General features: G+C 47.2%; 1 protein-coding gene across 2 annotated transcripts in view; it reads left to right on the top strand.

Moving 5' to 3' along the window:
- MYO5B (myosin VB) overlaps positions 1 to 18,720 on the top strand; it is a 338,549-nt gene that overhangs the window by 281,015 nt on the left and 38,814 nt on the right. For both annotated transcript variants that reach the window (XM_019464074.2, XM_019464075.2), the window contains exons 22-25: positions 2,852 to 3,085; positions 15,248 to 15,332; positions 16,587 to 16,732; positions 18,065 to 18,184. In XM_019464074.2, coding sequence (XP_019319619.1) covers positions 2,852 to 3,085; positions 15,248 to 15,332; positions 16,587 to 16,732; positions 18,065 to 18,184 — 585 coding nt within the window. The remainder of the gene's footprint in view (positions 1 to 2,851; positions 3,086 to 15,247; positions 15,333 to 16,586; positions 16,733 to 18,064; positions 18,185 to 18,720) is intronic.

Raw genomic sequence — 18,720 nt, 5'->3', positions numbered from 1 at the left:
ACCGTTAATTGGGAACTACTTGAAGCCTCTTCCATACAGTTCGGCAGATTGTTCACTGCACAAGGATAGTTGGCTATGGGGACAAATAGGGCTGAAGACCATCCTATGCTCTGCTCATCTGACTGTGAGCCCTGGAGCATTGCTGTCCTGTGGAATCTGTGCACCCCTGCAGCTGTGTCCATGCAGAGACGAAGCTCTGTGGACCTCCTTCCTCCCTGGAGGTGGTGCCCTTTCTGGTTTATACAAAAGTTCTGTAGAGGTCAGCACAGGTCTTGGGATCATGGACTAGAGGAACAGGTTGAATGCCAATATCCCTCAGGTGGGGTAATACTTCAAGCCTAAAAAATCTTGCCAAGCAGACCTTTGAGAGGGAAAAAAAGCTTTTGAAAAAGTAACAAACAGGAGAGTCTCAAGTTACCTTCCCAAAAGGTTCCTTGTTGGCAGTTGAGGACAGATCTGTGCCCTTCAGTAGTAGGGGCAGGGTGAGCATCCTCTCAGGATATCTGAGGAACCCAAGGAGAATAGGGGTCTGTCTGGAAATCCCCAGATTCTGGTATTAGGAAAGGGCCTTCACTGGGGCAGGACAGAGTGGGCCAGCTCTCCAGGTCCTACTGACAAAGGCAGCTCTGAGGAGCTTAGCCGCCATTGTAAGGAGGGTTTCTGGGGTCTATGGGGGAGCAAGTCCCCACCTTCCACCCATACATACCCCGTGTCAAGCTTGGCTGCACAGCCATGGGCACCTGATATGGACCTCATGGCATGAGGATAAGATGGGAAACTGCTGGGTCCTTCTGGGGTCTTCCTTTCTGAAATCATGCCTGCAGAGCACAAAATGTGCAGCTGTAGTGAGTCCCCAGCAATGATTTTTGGATGCTGCTGATGACCTAGGGAGGTGCCCAGGTGCTGCTCTTAGGAATCTCCCCACCACCTCAGGTGATCAGCCAAGAGTTCAGACTGAGCAAAGAAGACAGCTCCCGTTTATGGGGCACTTACTGTGTGTCAGGCACCAGGATATCCCTGAATCTTGATGAAACTCCAAGGAAGGGCTTACCATTGTCCCCCTTCCACATATGAGGAAACTGGGGCACAGAGAAGTCGAGTGATCTGATCGGACGTATGCAGCTGATCAGGGATAGAGCTGAGATCTGAACACAAGTCTGTCTGCCTCCATCCACTCTTAACATCCTGACTTCCCCGAGTCCCATGTCCACCTGGATGTTAGCATCCACGAAGAGTCGACCTCCTGGAGAGTTACGTTATCTTTGCATGAGGGTGCTAGGGTGTCCTCTGTGTCTGTGGCAGGATGCTGTCATCTGCAGAACATAGTTCTCCCTGAGAGTCTACAGAGGGGTGGGAGGTACCTGTGCCCCTTGCCACCACCACCATATTTTGTGCCTTCTTCTATACTCCACACTAACTCCAGTCAGAAACCCCTAGAGCCCAGTCCTCTGCTCTGCTCCCGTGATGATCTGAGCCAGCTATGCCATCTGGGGGTGACCGTTGGGCTGAACCTAACTGCCAGTCTGGAGTGGAGAAGAGTGGACATGGCTAACCCACCACACACTCCCTCCCTGAGTCCACTCCCCTTGTGCAGAGACCTTTCAGGCTCCAGGCAGGGGACTCAGACCAGGGCAGGGGGAGGTACAGGCAGGATTGAGTTTTCTAAATGGATGACACCTAACTGGATTTCTCATGATTACTTCAAGCAGCGCTGGCTGCCAGACCAGACATAAGGGCATTTCCTATTGTAACCGGAGGATTTCCCTGGACTGCAGGAGAGTCTCTTTCTGTGACATGAAAACAGGACATGTTCTACTTGGACACCAACAGCAGGTCCCAGGCTTGAGGTCCCACAGCACGAATGGCATCGTGCACTGGGCCCAATGGCCATTCTTCGGCTTTCCGTGAAGCTTAATTTCTGATGTGAATTAGTAGTTGATTCCTGATGCCCCAGTTTATTGGTATTTTAACCAACAGCTCTGGTCTACTTGGAGCTCCCACAGAGAATAGCAATGAAGAATAATCAGTGGCTGTTGGTTGCTTGGAGAGCCTTACTTCACTTTCCCCACAGACCCCTTTCAGCGGGTGCTCTCAAGTCCTGCAGCACCAGTTTTTGCCCATGTTGACACGAGCAGTTGACATTGGCCCTAGGTCCCCCGTGTTTCCTCTGTGTGAGCCCTTCTGTAGTGCCCTTGCAAACCTGTACCAGGCACCTGGGGGGATGTTTCTCACTTTCCTGTTGTTCACTTGGGTGCCCAGTCTGCAGGGGCACAGCATGGACAGAATCTGCCAGGGCATCAGTCTGTGGAGTCAGAGTCTTACAGGGTGAGGTGACAGATGGTGAGAGGGACCCCGGGGCCCTGTAAAGGGCCTCCTTGGAGGAGGGGATACTGAAGGGGTCCTTTGTCTCTGAGCTGGCGATTAGGTTGCAACTCTTTGTGCCAGCAAGTCCAAGGGCAGGAGGGCCCTGTGTAAAAGAGCAAGAAAACCTGAAAAGCAAAGGCTGCAGATCCAGGAAGCCAGCTACGTTGTTCCCACAACTTAAAATTGGCTGCAAGGTCTGTCCAGCTAAACGTAGAAGGCTAACTGCTGTCAGCCAGCTTCCAGCTCTGCCCTCGCTCAGAAACACTTCTTGAATGTCAGCTTTGGTGTTTTTTCTGTTCCTGTATTTCTCCTGGGTTCACAATAGGGTTCTGTCAGGGGGGATGCTGGGAAAGCACTCAAGTATGCAGTGATTGTGAGATTTAATTCCACCTTGGAAGTTCCTTTTTTTTTTTAACTGCCATCATGTTTTTTTCCTGCCCCAACAACCTTACTCTCCACCTCTCCCTCTCTGCTGGCTTTCTCACAGAACAAAGAGTTCAAGACTCTGTCGGAGCAGTTGTCGGCGGTCACCTCCACACACACCATGGAGGTAGAGAAGTTGAAGAAGGAGCTGGCCCGCTACCAGCAGAGCCAAGGTGAGGACGGCAGCCTGAGGCTGCAGGAGGAGGTGGAGAGCCTGCGGGCGGAGCTGCAGAGGGCCCACTCGGAGCGCAAGATCCTGGAGGACGCCCACACCAAGGAGAAGGACGAGCTGAGAAAGGTACGTCGAGGCCAGAGAGAGCCGCTTGGCGGTGGCCTGGCCTCCAAATCACCCCTTCCGAGACCATTTCTTCTTCCAGCTGTAAAATTGACACAGACTTTACTGGGGCTTCTGCCCACACACTGACCATCCCTCTGCATTTGGACGTGAAGTGTGCCTGCTTTGGGGTTAACACACATGAGCACGTGCCATTCACGGAACAAGTGTTATGTTTCACCATTGGCTGAACACAGTGGCATCCCCTGAAAGGAATACACGTGTGTGCCTTGGGGCGTATTTCTTACAGTCTAGAAATAGCCACCACATCGTCTCTGTGGCCTGAGCCCTTGTTAGCAAGAGGCGTGGTACAGAGGTAGTGGCCTTTCTTCTTGACATTGCAGGGATTGGGGCAACCTTTAGACATCCCTACTTGTAGCGATCATATTTTGGGGACTTTGCCTTAAGTGTCAGTGCTGATGGTTTCAGCCTGACTTGTCCATTCTGGTTGGTGTGCTCTGTTTCTCTCTACCGCATAAAATAGAACTTCTTGGGATTGGCCCCCACTCCCCCATCTCAAAGTCCGGATATGAAGATTCCCTTCTCTCCCAGGATAGCTGTTCAAACCAGGAATGTGCCAAGTGCCCATTGGAGAATCCTCCATGGAGGACGCAGCCATTTGCTCCTGCATCTCTGCAGTGACCCACAGACCACAGGGCAGATAGCACCTCGCCCCATCATTTAGTGCCTCCATCACTGGAAGGTCCGAGTGGGGTGAGAAGCTAAGGATGAGGGAGGGATTAAATGTTCCTAATTTTGGAATAATAACTTTAAGTGTTTAAAACTTGAAGCGGGCTAAATGCCGCCTCAGAAAGGGTCCTGGGGTAGATATTGCAATGGCCAGATTCTCATCCCTGTACTGCCACTGCCAAGCCCACATGGGAAAGCTTACTGGCCTTGGTTCTCTCATATGTTTGTCTGTTTTTAAACAGTATAGATCATCTCTCAGGTTTCTAGTGAATGTGGCAACTGGCCAACTCCATGAGATACTATTTGGTGGCTTCTAGAAGGAAAAGGCCCCCAGCCCTGCTCCATAGTGCTTCCCTCTTCCTCTGCCCATTACCTTCTCCTGGTCTGAGAGTCCCCCAGACACCACTAGGGAACATGCAGGCTGCTGTTAGAGACGACGGAGTACAAAGCCACTTGGGCCAGCTCATGCTGAACTTGCCTACATCATTTCCCCGTCCCAGGCAGAATTTCCACACCACCAGCCACTGTTTTCCCTGATCCTGCGGATTTCCCAGGTGTCGGAGATGGGGCCCACACGGGGACTGGGTGATAATGAAGTGAGACCTGGGGCTCCCTGGTGCAGGCGGCTAGCCCAGCACAGAAAAGTAGGAGCTTCTGTCCCCAGTATGCCACCCAGATAAACCTGTCAGCTCACCCACCAGGAGGCCTGAGGTGGACTTCATTCTTTGGGATAAAGCATGGGGTGCTAGGAAGCTCCTGTTCGAATGTAGCTGTAAGCCTGTCACCTACAAACCGTGGGATTCCACCCTTGAGGTCTATTAACTGTGGGAATGGAGGGACAGTAACCCTTCCATGTGAATAAAAAAACAAGATCGTGGAATCCAAAGGCAGAGAAGAACCCAGGATTAGGACTGGAAACCCTTGAGATTGACCCTAGGAGGGAAAGAAAAGCAGGTTCCCTGCATGTGCATACCCGTCGGATGAGACACGTGGGAAGTATGTGTACTCAGCAGATCCACAAAGCTAGCTGTCTCCTCTCAGCTCCCCAGCCACCTTCTCTGCTTCCCCTTGGGCACTTTGATTTGAGGACTTGGTGCTTTAAAGATGTCCAAGTCTCTATCCAAGGGAGTCTGAAGGCTTACATATGAAACTCTTCCTGGGCAGGGCAAAACAGAGAAGAGCTTCCTTCCTTTGCTCCTTAAAATAGTTTCCTAGGAGTGTGTTGAGCTAGGTTTTAAACACAATGAGAGCTTGGAACTGGCAAGAAGACCAGTCTCAAGGCCACTACAAGAAGGGGAAGAATAAGCACAGAGGCAGGACAAGAAAAGCACCTTCTCCGACTCCAAATGTAAGCAAATCCCAAACTAGCAACAGGAGAAGAAACTGGCATGAGATGATTCATTAGGTGCAGCATCCACCTGTCTCCAGGAAGAGAGTGGAAGCAAAATGGCCTCCTCCTCTCGGGTCTGGAAAAGCTTTTTTATTCTGGTGGCTGTGAGGTGGGTGAGTAGCAGAGCTAAGCTTCCCCCCCGCCTCCCACCCTCCATCTTTTGTCCCTGGTCAGGGTTTAATATTTATCAAAGGCACCGTGTCCAATCTTAACAAATGCTGAATAATCAGACAATTGGTTTCCTCTCGGGCTCGTCTAGAGGCTGCTCTGCCTTGAGCGAGATTGATGAGACGAGCAGAGCACAGTGAGGAACAGACTGCTCGCTCGTAGGTGTTAATTAATGGGTTTGATATGTCTGTCAGCAAATGCTTTATTGGAACATGGTATCCTGGAAAACTTTGGGCTCCCCACTGCTGACGATACCCATTGTCTGGCCACGTGGCTGAGCTGCCCTTGGGTGGGGGGGAAGTTGGGTCTCCCTGGGGGCAGGAATTCCCCACTGTGGCTGCAGACCCCCAGCCACATGTTAGTGGGCACCCTCTCTGCTGAAGGCCTCCATTGTTGTGGCCTTCCCCCCAGAACAGTCGCACCCAGGCCTTTGGCCTCCCCTCCTTTTAGCCCGGGTGGTGGGTTCTTTTTTAAAGGTATCAGTTACCCCATGCTGGCTGTCGTGTGCTGCTATGCCGTCTTGTACAGTTGAGCTGTTTTGTGTCTGTGGGAAAAGAGAAGTGGTGCCCAGGGCTGCCCTTGACACAGAGTTATGGCTCATTGTCCAGAATCTGCTCCAAAGGCCTGGCTCGGGGCAGGGTTGCGGGTGGGTGAAGAAGAGTGGCCCCCAGCCAGCTTCCTAGCTCTGAGCAAAGGTCCTTGACACATGTGAGAGCTGAAGATCAGCCCCCGGGCTGAGCGTCCAACAGTTAGGGCCATGTGTTGTATTGTGTCCTCTGTCACCGATCTGCCAGCCTCTGCTTGCTTACCTTGGGTAGTTCCAGTATAAACGTTTGGGGTTTTTCCAAATAGAAGTGAAGTATCGTGGGGATAGTGGGTTCCTTGCAATGGGGTGTTTCCAGTCTTTCCCCAAAGATGCAGAGTAGACTTCTCTGGCCAACTAAGACATCGAGTTGTGCTCCCAGAGCTCCAGGGTTTGTGGTTTGGAAGGAGGCTGATGGTTATCGGAACCAGTATTCTGTGCCAACTGTGTGGAAGGATATCAGCTCATTGACGAAATCATGGAAATCCAGGTCCTTCATCCATTCACCAGATAGTTATGGGCTGCCTCTATTTGTTAAGTGCTTTTCTATGCACTGGGGCAAAAGGAAACTATTTTTTAAAGTCCTTCTTGTTCTTATGGAGCTCACATATTTGGGATTATGAGAGAATGTGCAGACAGGAATCGAATACAAATGATCCATCGTGTGCCATAAAGAAAAATAAAGCAGAGTGAAGGGGATAAAGAGGGACCTCTGGGGACAGGGAGAAGTGTGGCTTTGCTTATGGCAGCCAGAGTCTCTCTGTCTCTGAAAAGACACCTTAGTGAGGGGCGGGTGAGCCATGAGCATTTCTAGGAAACAGATAACAAGTGTAATAGCAGTTGCAATGGGTGGGAATAGGCTGGGTGGGTTTGAGGACCAACCAACCATTGGGCTGAAGCAGAGTGAAGGACAGAGGACTCAGGACACAACAGTGGGCAGATGATGAGCCTTTTCTGATAGACATTGTCCAATCAGTTGGTCCTATGGTTTTCTACTAGAAACCTTGCACTTGGCTCTTTTTTTTAGTATAATACCCAACTTGATAAACAAAACAGAACTAAAAGCTCAGAGCTACATTTGTATCCCTAAAGATGAACTAGTAAAGGCAGTTCTTGAGCATGAATCTGGGGTATTTGTTTCATTTAACTTACCAGGGGCTAAATTAGCCTGATAGTGCTAGGTTTTACCTCCAATGTTGGTTCTGATGATCTGTCCCAAATAACCTTTTAGAAGAAACGCTCCAGGTAATGTGGCATGCAAGAGCTGAAAGATGCTGGCTCCACCCCTTGCCCAAGAGAAAATGGAGCTGCTGAATGTGTGAGTCCTGAACCCTAGTGAAGATGTTAGCGTGCTAAAGGGAACACAGCTGCCTGGTTCTGTGTTCTGTGTCTCTCACTGTAGGCTGCATTCCTGACCCTTCACAAAAGGGAGACCATTTAGCTGCAGGAGTTTGTCACCTACTGTGCCTGCCAATAGACATCCCATGTGCTAGCTGGCTGGGAAGACTGAGGGGTGGCCAGTACCTGGTGAAATGTGATAGGGAAGCCTTCTCTGTCCTCCCAGGGTATGGAGCCAATTGTGGGACCTGCCCCTCCTGCTGCAGGAACGTGGGCCCACCTCCAGGGCTGTTCAGGCAAGGAAGAGAACAAAGCTCCCCAGGGTCACTTTGATGTAGGGCTCAGAATGACAAAGCTGAGTTCCTCAGAGGCCTGCCTTCATGAATCAAAGCCTCAGGGGGAGACGGAAGAAATGAGGCTCAAGCACATTAGAAGACTTCAAGCTAGGTACATGCTGTTGACCATGGCTTTCTCAAACTAGTCTTGCCTGAGATTCTAGATCATAAGTGGTTGCAATAAACTTAGACTACATTGCTAGGAATGGAGGTCTCTGGTCCAACCTGGTGGTAATGGCACGCACACTCTACTGGCCAGGTGCTGTGTTGCATCTCAGAAGGGTGTTGACTGTAGGAAGCACAGAGCAAAGTAATGACCGTGAGTGATCTCAGATGCCTTCTCAGGTGACCACATGCTCCGTGAGCCATCTGCATATTCAGAGGGTGGTTAAGGGGAACACACATTGACTTAGATCAGGGAATTCAGAAGTTACAGCCTTGGGCCTTGTTCCTGGCTGAGGGAGAATGGAGTGTCACCCTCCAGATGTGGCACCAGGTCGAGCTTCACTTGAGGCCCCACCAAGGCTTTCTTTTGTAGAGGCACACGCCTTGTGGTTTCTTCCATTGGCTGCTTTCAGCTTGTGCATCAAGGAACATGAGAGCTATTTTTACTATTTGCCAAGGTACTCATCGGGTGAACCATCTTCAATAATAGAAAATGAGATGTGCTTGAGTACTTTTTCCCCCACATTGTTTCTCTTGAATCATTTGATTAAGTAACTCTTGTGTTCTAGATGTTTTAGTCAACCACAAACCCATTCATTAAAAAAAAAAAAAAAATGAACCCTTTTTTTTGTTGTTGTTTAACTGAGAAAAGCACAGGCCTCTTAATGGGATGTGTGGGGTCCTCCCTCCTTCAGTCGCATTGGGCCGGGCTCTGATGACACGCCAGCCTGGCGGTGGTCCAGGGGCCCAGGCTGCGCAGGTGGGTGAGGAAGCAGAGCAGTCTCTCTGGGTCTCTGGAGGGACCGACAGGCCCTGGAAGAGCTGAGCATGGGGCACAGCCCACATGTGCAGGATAGGAGGCCTTCCTGGAGGAATGAATCATGGTCCTAACCCGATGAGGAGAAGTCCTCAGTAAAAGGCTAGGGAAGAGTGTGGCAGAGGGAACAGGGAAACGCTCAGGTGGAAACCAGAGGTGGGGAGAAGCTGGGCTCCACTCAGCCCGTTTTAGGAAGGTGTGTGGAGGAGTTGAGCTTATCCTGAGGTCAAAGGGTGTGAATCCATTCTCCAGTTCTCACTTCTGCTACCCGCCCGGCCTCGTTTCTCAGCCAGCGCCCCCTGTCCAAACCACACATGACCACGACAGAGCTGTTCCGTCCCCAGACCGAGGCTTCCACACTGCTCATCTTCCCACCCAGAGTGCCCTCGGCTGCCCGTGAAATTCCGCATGTCTCACTGAGATGGCCCACTTCTCCTGGGAAACCTTCTGGGGCCTCCATCTGTTCCTTGTTACCTCCTTTCTAAATCCCCTCAGGGGTGCCTGGGTGGCTCAGTTGGTTGAGCAGCTGACTTTGGCTCAGGTCATGATCTTGTGGTCTGTGAGTTCGAGCCCCAGGTCGGGTTCTGTGTTGACAGCCTGGAGCCTGTTTCGGATTCTGTGTCTCCCTCTCTCTCTCTGCCCCTCCCCCACTCATGCTCTGTCTGTCTCTCTCTCTCAAAAATAAACATTAGAAAAATTTAATAAATCCCCTCATAGCTGTGGTTCTCAACAAGAGGCCCACAGGAATATTTTACAATGTCTGGAGACATCTTGGTAGTCACAATTAGGGGGGTAGAGTTACCAACATCTGGCGGGTAGAAGCCAGGATGCTGCTCAATGTCTGACAGGACAGCACCCCCACTCCCACCAACAATGACAAATTATCTAGCCTAACATGTCAACAGTGCTGAGGCTTAGAAACCCTGCTTTACAGAGCTCAGCCATGAACCTTACTGGTTTTCTGCTACACACACGTCCACCTCTCCCGTTGGGCTGGATGCTGTCTGAGGGCGGCCACCTCTAGTGTTACTTATTTTTGCCTCTCTGGCTCCTGGCACAGAGAATTCTGTCAGGAAGGGTCTGATGGGTGACTGACAGCTTTGCCCTGTATCATCCCCGGGGATAGAGCTAGGCTTGGTGAGCAGTGGCCTGTGATGACCAAAGGGCACCACTCAGTGTTTTTTCTTCCATTTCTCACCCTCGCCACCAAAGCAGATTTCAGTCTTTGCAGACACACCACATCAACTGTGTTAATTGTAATAGGCAATAACTTGTTGAGAAAGAAGAGTTTGTTATAATTAGTTATATGTATATCTTTAAAAAAATTTTTTTAATGTTTTTGAGCGAGAGAAACACAGAGTGCAAGCAGGGGAGGGGGAGAGAAAGAGAGGGAGACACAGAGCCCGACGTGGAGCTTGAACTCCTAAAGGGTGAGATCATGACCTGAGCCAAAGTCGGACACTTAACCAACTGAGCCACCCATATATGCATATCCTTTTACCAGCCTTTTCTTGTTTGATATCCTGAGGGGAGACAGAACATGCCCCTTTGCCTGACTCTCCATGGAAGGGTTTCTAATCTGCCTGGTGGGTGGGGGCTCTGCTCAGTACCCAGAGTGGTGTCAGAATGATTCATACTGGTCAGAGCCTCATTCCCACAACTCTGAGCAGTACATTCACAGTTGAGCTTGAGGTAGAAACCAAGTCTGTCTGAATTGAGAGAATGAAAAGCATCAATGTCCTGTGGCAGAGAAGGCAGAAGGTAGTTTCGAGCCTCATTTTGCAGGACATTGAAAATTCTTTGAAATCAAAAGATATTGGATTGTTTCAACAGACTGTTGACAAAGTACTTGGAGCTTTTGGTAAGCTTCCAAAGGTATTGTGTATCTGCAGTTCTCTGTATGGAGCCAGAGAGGGCAAGCCACCTGCAAATCCATTAGCTCCCTAGAGTAGCAGAGGCATCTGTGAGAGTCGCTGCTTTCCGAGCCCCTAGGGAGGACAGGGCCAGGTGACCTTGCTCTAGGACTCCAGCCTTGTAGAAATTCTTTCCTGACCCTTTCCATGCGATGCTGAGGGTGGAAGGAGCCATACTCATCTCTCAGCACCTTAAGCTGAACTTTAATGCTAGGGGGAAGGCAAGGGAGCACTTACTCATAACCAACTGAAATTCAGACATCAGGAAGGTTCTGCCCTTGAACCAGTCTGATGGGTCCATCAGGGATTTGTCTCCTAGGTAGCAGTCCTGGTAGGTTACCATCTAATCTCAGCTGCCACGCACATGTTGTTGTTGTTGTACCATGGATGTCTTTCTACACAGGGTGGGAGGAGTCTTCCCCAGCCCAACCCCCACCCCCCTGCAGTAGATCATGAAATGTACCAAAGATGGCTGGAAGTGAGGACTTGAACCAGGGAGCAAGCTCATTCATTGTGTCACCCACTACAGTCTTGCAGGTGTCTCTGGAGGAGTTTATCACTCGGCCCAAATCTGGGAGCCTGTTTCAGACTCATATTTTTATCTTGTACCACATCTAGCACAGGGTACTGTGCTTAGTAGATTGGTTAATTTGTGGAATGATTTTTTAGTAGCTTTATTGAATATAATTCATATACCATAGCTTACTCATTTAAAGTATACAATTTTTTTTTAATATAGTCAGAGTTTTGCAACTATTGCATAGTCTAATTTTGGAATATTTTTATCACCCCCCAAAGAACACTGTATCCATTAATAGTCACACCCCCCATTCCCCCCTTATTCCCTGTCCCAGCCTTAGGCAACTAATCTACTTTCTGTCTCCACCGATCTACCCCTTCTGGACATTTCATATAAATGGAATCCTACCATATGCAACTTTTGGACTGGCCTTTTTCATTTAGCATAATGTTTTCAAGATTTATCCATGTTGGAACATTAATCAGTACTTTATTGCTTTTTATTGCTAAATAGTATTTCATCATATGGATATACCATATTCATCAGTTCATTGATGGACATTTGAATTGGTTCCACTTTTTAGCCCTTTTGAATAACTCTCCTACAACCATCTGTGTACAAGTTCTTGTACGGACATAAGTTTTCATTTCTCTTAGAAACCTAGGAATGGAATTGCTGGTCAAACAAGGGTTAAAATGCAACTTTCAAGGAATTTCCAAAGCTGCTGCATTGGTTTACATTCCCATCAGCAGTATATGAGAATTATGATTTCTCTGCATCCTCCCCAAACACTTATAATTGTCTTTTTTTTAGTTTAACCATCCTAGTATATGTGAGGTGATAAATCATTGTGGTTTGGCTTGCATTTCCCTAATGACCTTGAACATCTTGTGTGCTTATTGGCCACTTGGAGGTGTCTGCTCAATTTTTTTTCCCATTTTTTGATTGGATTTCTTTTTATTTGTTGAGTTATAAATACTCTATTCAGGGTCCAAGTTCCATACCATATAAATGATTTACAGATATTTATTGTCATACTGTGTGTTCCCTTTTCCTTTTGATAGTATTCCTTTTCTTTGATAGTATTCCTTTTCTTCTAAGCAGAAAAGTTTTTAGTTTGGATGAAGTCCAATTTAAATATTTTTTTCTTTGGCTACTTGTGCTTTCGGTGTTATATTTAAGAAGCCATTGACTAATCCGAATTCAGAGATTTTACTCCTTTGTTCTTTTCCAAGAGTTTTATAGTTTTAACTCTTACATTTAGGTCTTTGATACACTTTATTTTTTGTGTATAGTGTGAGGTAGGAGTCCAATTTTACTTTGTGGAAATACAGTTGTCCGGGCCATTTGTTGAAAAGACTATTCTTTCCTCAATGAATTACAACATATGAGAGTTTATTTCTGGATTCTCCATTCTATTCTATTGATCTATGGTCTACCCTGATGCTAGTGTCTCACTGTCTTGATTACCATAATCGTGTTTGAAGTAGTAAGTGTTAAAATTGAGAAGTGTGATTCTTCCAAATAATCTTTCAAGATTATTTTGGCTATTCTGGATCCCTAGATATTCCATGTAAATTTCAGGGTCAGCTTGTCAATTTCTGCAACAAAGCCATCTGGGATCTTGATAATGATTTTGTTGAGTCTATAAATCAATTGGAGGAGGGTTATATCTTAACATTAAGTCTTCCGATCTAACTTAGGATGTCTTTCCACTTTAGATCTTCTTTAATTTCCTTCAACAATATTTTGTAGCTTTCAGAGTATAAATTTCTACTGCTTTTGTTAAATGTATTCCAGAGTATTTTCTTCTTAAGCTTTTGTAAATGGAATTGCTTTCTTAATTTTGCTTCTCAGATTGTTTACTGCAGTGTATAGAAATACAATCAAGTTTTGTGTATTGATCTCGTACTCTACGACCTGAACTCATTTATTCTAATACCTTTTAAGTATATTGCCTGGGATTGTCTACATAAAAGATAATGTCTTATGCAGATAAAGATCATTTTACTTCTTCCTTTCCAATCTTGATGATTTTTATTTCTTTTGTATTTGCCCTGGCTAGAATCTCCAGTACATTGGTGAATAGTTTTGGCAAGAGCAGGCATCCTTGTCTTTGTCCTGACTGTGGACACAAAAGGTATTCAGTCTTCTGCCATAAAGTCTGATGTCGTGGGTTTTTGTAGATGCCCTTTATCAGGTTGAGGAAAGTCCCTCCTATTCCTAGTTTAAGTGTTTTTATCATGAACATTTGGTAACATTTTTGTTAAGGATTTTTGCATTCATCTCCTCAAGAGGTAATAGTCTGTGGTTTTCTTGTGATGTCTCTAGTTTTGGTGTTAGGATATTACTGGTCTTGTAAAGGGAACTGAGAAGTGTTCCCTCCTTTTCTGTTTTATGAAATAACCTGTGCAGAATAGGTATTAATTTTTCTTTCAGTTGTTGCTAAGTGATGGAATGATTTTAAAGTATATGCTTCAGCTTGGCGCCTGGGGAAGGTAATGTTGTAGAACCAGCTACATACATTCATCAACAGCTCCATGCCATTCCTGCTGCTTGAACTCCACATACATCATCTCCTTTAATGCTGAGACCAGGCCTGTGGGGTGGGTGTTTGTTTTCCAGAGGGAGACCTGGGCTTTACAGAGCCAGAGATCCGTGGCTGTGGAGCTCCTTGTCTTTGCCTCAGGCCAGATTTGCTGTACTTTGATTGTGATGTGATCGCAGGAGTTTGTGCTGACTTGCCAGTGGTTCAGGGAGCCTCCAAGGAAGTGGGACTCAAGTGTGGATGCCTGAACCGAGGGCCCCTGGGCACGTGTTCTCCTCCTCTTCCTGTCCAGTTTCCACAGTGCTCACTCACTTGCTTACCTTTGTCAGGAAGACAGGGATGCGACATTGGTGAGGAAAATTACTCAGTGGCCTTCTGCCAGATGAGTCTCCAGGGGTTCCAGAGAGAAACATGCAGAGGTGGATCCATTGTGCTCCAGCTCCCATTTAAGATATACCCCTTTCCTATACTCTTCTAGAACAACTAATGATTTCTGATTGTCTTAGAATATGTATGAATTGTTACGTTTTTAAATCTATACAAATATTTGCTCCAATACTAAATAGCCAAAACTTCCTTTTTTAAAAAGCTTGCCATACTGAGGCATCTGGGTGGCTCAGTTGGTTGAGCATCTGACTTCAGCTCAGGTCACGATCTCACAGTTCGTGGGTTCGAGCCCCATGTTGGGCTCTATGCTTGACAGCTCAGAGCCTGGAGCCTGCTTTGGATTCTGTATCTCCCTCTCTCTCTCTGCCCCTCCCCCACTTGCAGTCTGTCTCTCAAAAAATAAACATTAAAAAGAATTTTGTTTAATTTTTTTTATGTTTTTATTTTATTTTTGAGAGAGATACAGAGTGTGAGCAGGGGAGCGGCAGAGAGAGAGAGGGAGATACAGAATCCAAAGCAGGCTCCAGGCTCTGAGCTGTTGGCACAAAGCCCGATACAGTGCTCGATCTCATGAGCTGTGAGATAATGACCTGAGCCAAAGTCAGACACTCAACCGACTGAGCCACCCAGGCACTCCTTAAAAAAAATTTTTTTAAAGCTTGCCATATGCTGTTTGTATTCTTCCTCTGAACAGAACAGGATTTTTCTTTAATTAGTCTTTTCTTTTTGTGCCATTTTCAGTAGCATTCACTTCATGTTTTCTTTGTGGTGGGGGCGGTGGGTATCATCAGAAGCTAAACACTAGAGTTCTCTTTCCTTCCGCAACACCTGACCTGTGCTGCTCCACTGAGACCGGCAAGGGCAAGTAGGATGAAGATCAGAGATAATTCTTCATTGTGAGCCTTGGGCTCTCCTGCCACTCAGGTTTGAGAGCTCAAAATTTACCAAGACAAGCAACCAAACACGAAGTGAAAGCCTATTATCATTGTCCATTCCTGCACACGGCCTGTGAGCATGTGCAGACTTCTCATGAGACTTCTGTGGGCGCTGGAAGGCCATACAGAGTGGTGAGCTCATCTGTCTTCTTTTAATGGGACTTTTCTTTCAGTGCAACAATTTTTCCCTCAAAGCGAAAGCAGTCTTGACTGTGACTTGATTCTCTTAAAAAGAGGATACAGACATAACCAGCTGTACTTCAAACCCCACAAAAGGAGCCTCTCCTTTCCCCAGCCTCAAAGGGCAAACATTTTCCCCTCTTGCTCTCCCATTCAGCGTGTTGCAGACCTGGAGGAAGAAAATGCTCTCTTAAAAGATGAGAAAGAACAGCTTAACAACCAAATCCTGTGCCAAGTGAAAGGTAAGTACCAAAGCACTTGATTTTTCATTTTGGAGTTTAACTTCTTTTCCATACTGATTTCTGCCCCCAAAGCCTCCTAGCAAGAACACAGTCAAGATGGTGCAGGGAGAAAGGGCTTTAATAAATGAAAAAGAAGCAGGGGGGTTGGGGGGGGGGGCACCTTTAAGACTCTGCTGCAACTCCTGGTTTTGAGTTTAATGCACATAATGGACAATGTAGTGGACAGGATTTGGAGTTCAGGGGACTTGTACCCGAAGAATAATTACCATATGCTACTGCCTGGCCTTGAGCAACTCCCTTAATGACTGTAGTCCTCAGTTTCTTCATCTGCAAAATGGGCATAAAAGTATAGCTCTCCAAAGCATAAAGCATTTAGCATGGTGCTTGATACCTAATGAGCACCTAGGAGCTGTCATTATTGCTGATTTTAAATTTATCTTTAGTGTCCATAGGACCTGTTGTGGTTTCTTCTGCCCAGTGGGTCGTCTGCTAATGTTTGCTGAAGAGAAGGTCCTGGGTCAGACCCCACCGACCCCTGTGCCACCATCAACCCCCATGGGCTGCCTGACCAAGGAGGAGCAGTTGGTGTCCACAGATCCCAGTCCTTGCCCAGCTCAGTGGGTTCCTTAAGCAAATCACTCACCTTTTCCTCTTAGGTCTCTCCCCCATGCCACGAGAGGATTGAACCATCTAAGGACATGATTTCACCCAGCATGAAATCTCATTGAAAACTTAAACTTCATTTCCCTATAAATATTGCTTCTTTCTGCTGATATGAATAATAAGTTTTGGTGAGGTGGGGGGAGAGCCCATCCATGTGATCTGTTTACCTTCCCTCCTTCCCCCAACCTGACATCTGGCCTTATCTCCTTCAATCTCCCTACAGTTCCAGAACCCGAAAGATCAGGAATGGGGACAAAAGTGGGGAAGAAAACCTGGGTTCTTCCAGGGATCTTGCCAGCAGCTGCTGTGACTGTTGTCACAGGAGAGAAGCTGCTGCATTAAGCAAGGGAATGTCCTGTCCGCTGCCTGCTTCTCCCCCCCCTTCTCTGAAGACTTAAGCTGCCCTGACAAGCTTCCCTTTGCTCTGCAGTGGGTGAAGTTGCTGCTGAATAAACTCATCAGGTGGTGGTGGTGGGCGCTTGTCATGGGCAGCCTTGCAAAGAGAGATTAATCACAAAGCATGAGTCAAGACTCATGCAAGGGGAATCCATTCAGAAAGCAAAACTGCAGTTTCGTGTGCCTGCTTTCCAGACGAATCTGCCCAAAACTCTGCCAAGGAAAATCTGATGAAGAGGGAGCTGGAGGAGGAGCGCTCCCGGTACCAGAACCTCGTGAAGGAATATTCACGGTTGGAGCAGAGATACGACAACCTTCGGGATGAGATGACCATCATCAAGGCAAGGAGGGCAGTTCTGGCACCGGCCCCACCTCCAGCTTCCTCACCCCCGTTCATGCACATCTCCAGCCACTGCACTGCCATCCAACACGGTCGTGCTCAGTAAATCTGTGCCTTTCTGGCACAGATCGGGTCCTTTCTGGCGGCTGTTCTTGCCGTGCCTGCCAGTGGTTATCACATAAGGAAGTAGTGGGGCCAGGTGATCCTTCCCAGGGACAGCTCCTTTTTCCAACTTTGGGGTCTTCTAAAGATCTCAGGAGTTTAAGGAAAATCCCACCATGGTGCATATTGTCAGTCGTGTTACCTGCCCCAGAAACGTCCCTACACTGAAACACTAGCAGTGTGGGGGGGTTCAGATCTCCGCATTGCTGGTGCATGCTGCAGAGAAACCCACAGCGTCTGATCATTTCTCCTAATCTTTATACATAGAAACATCCTATTTCAGGATTTATCGTTCCTTTTTACCCCACATAAACATTCCCTCCAGAAATGCATATTCAAACAAGATTGATAAGTTAATTGCATAGGAACCAGGAAGATAAGCTGAAGAGGAACATATATAAATACAGAATTTTCTGGCCAGTTTTTATTCTCAAAGCCAAATCATATGCAAGAAAAAGAAAAGTATTTTTACATGAACAACCTAAGTATAAATGGTAACCTCTATTTCTTTTTTCAAAATGTTTTAAGTTTGGTTATTTAGAGAATGTGCATGAGTGGGGGAGGGGCAGAGAGAGAATTCCAAGCAGGCTCCACACTGTCAGTGCAGAGCCTGACACTGAGCTCTATCTCACAAATCATGAGACCGTGACCTGAGCCAAGATCAAGAGTTGGACACTTAACCGACCGAGCCCCCCCGGTAACCTCTATTTCTAATGTGCTTACTATTTTCATAAAATTGGAGCGCAAGTTGAAGGGCCCTCTAAGGGGCCCTTAGAAGCAGGCTTGCTACATTCTTTTCAAGTTGGGGCCTAATGACAGGATGGCTTTTGTGTACTATCAAGGCAAGACCAGGAAGATAAGACTTGTTTGCTCAGGACTTTGTGGAAAAATCGGCTGAGGTGTTAGGGACTCAGATCTCATTAGGAGAAAGGGAATTTGGTCCGGCTATGGAGGTCCCTCCTCATCGTCATTTTGTTAGCTAGACAGATGACTATAAGAACTGTAGATGAAGTTTTCATGGGAACAGCTCCATTTAGCTATCATTCCAAGACCTGTTCTTGTTGACAAATGGGGCCAGAGTCCAACTCTAAGATCTACTGGCCTTTGAAAAAGAAATAGTTCTCATGAGCATTCATTTGTCAGGAGTACTCACATTTTTCTCCTTCAACAGCAAACCCCAGGGCACAGGCGGAACCCATCAAACCAGAGCAGTTTAGAATCTGACTCTAATTACCCCTCCATCTCCACATCTGAGGTTGGAGACACAGAGGATGCCCTCCAACAGGTGGAGGTGAGTAAGACAGGCTCATGGCTGCTGTCTGTGCTCCAGAGGGAGTGGAGCTGCTTTGGGTTTACCAACTGTGTAGAGGTGTACTCTTCTGGCTGATGGTGACCAGTGTCCACAGGCTTCTTTCTGACCAGGGGATCACTTGGCCTGCTGGGAACTTACAGATCCTGGAGTTAATATTTACTGTGCAAAGAGATAGATTACTGTTCACCTTACCCACTATCCAGAAAGAAAGGAAGAAGGTAAATCCCTGATCCTTCCTCTTATAAAACTGAGAGCCTATTGCAGAGAGGTAAATGCCTGGCTTAAGAAGGAACAGCTTAGGTGAGGATGTGGAGAAACAGGAACCCTCTTGCACTGTTGGTGGCAATGCAAACTGGTGCAGCTGCTCTGGAAAACAGTGTGGAGGTTCCTCAAAAAATTAAAAATAGATCTACCCTATGACCCAGAAATAGCACTGCTAGAAATTTACGCAAGAGATACAGGAGTGCTGATGCATAGGGGTACATGTACCCGAATGTTTATAGCAGTGCTTTCAG

Source organism: Panthera pardus, unplaced genomic scaffold, assembly GCF_024362965.1.
Source record: "Panthera pardus isolate Hobbes unplaced genomic scaffold, ASM2436296v1 HiC_scaffold_15, whole genome shotgun sequence".
NCBI lineage: Eukaryota > Metazoa > Chordata > Mammalia > Carnivora > Felidae > Panthera > Panthera pardus.
Note: the sequence above shows the minus strand (reverse complement) of the source record. Positions and strands in the feature narration are given on the sequence as shown.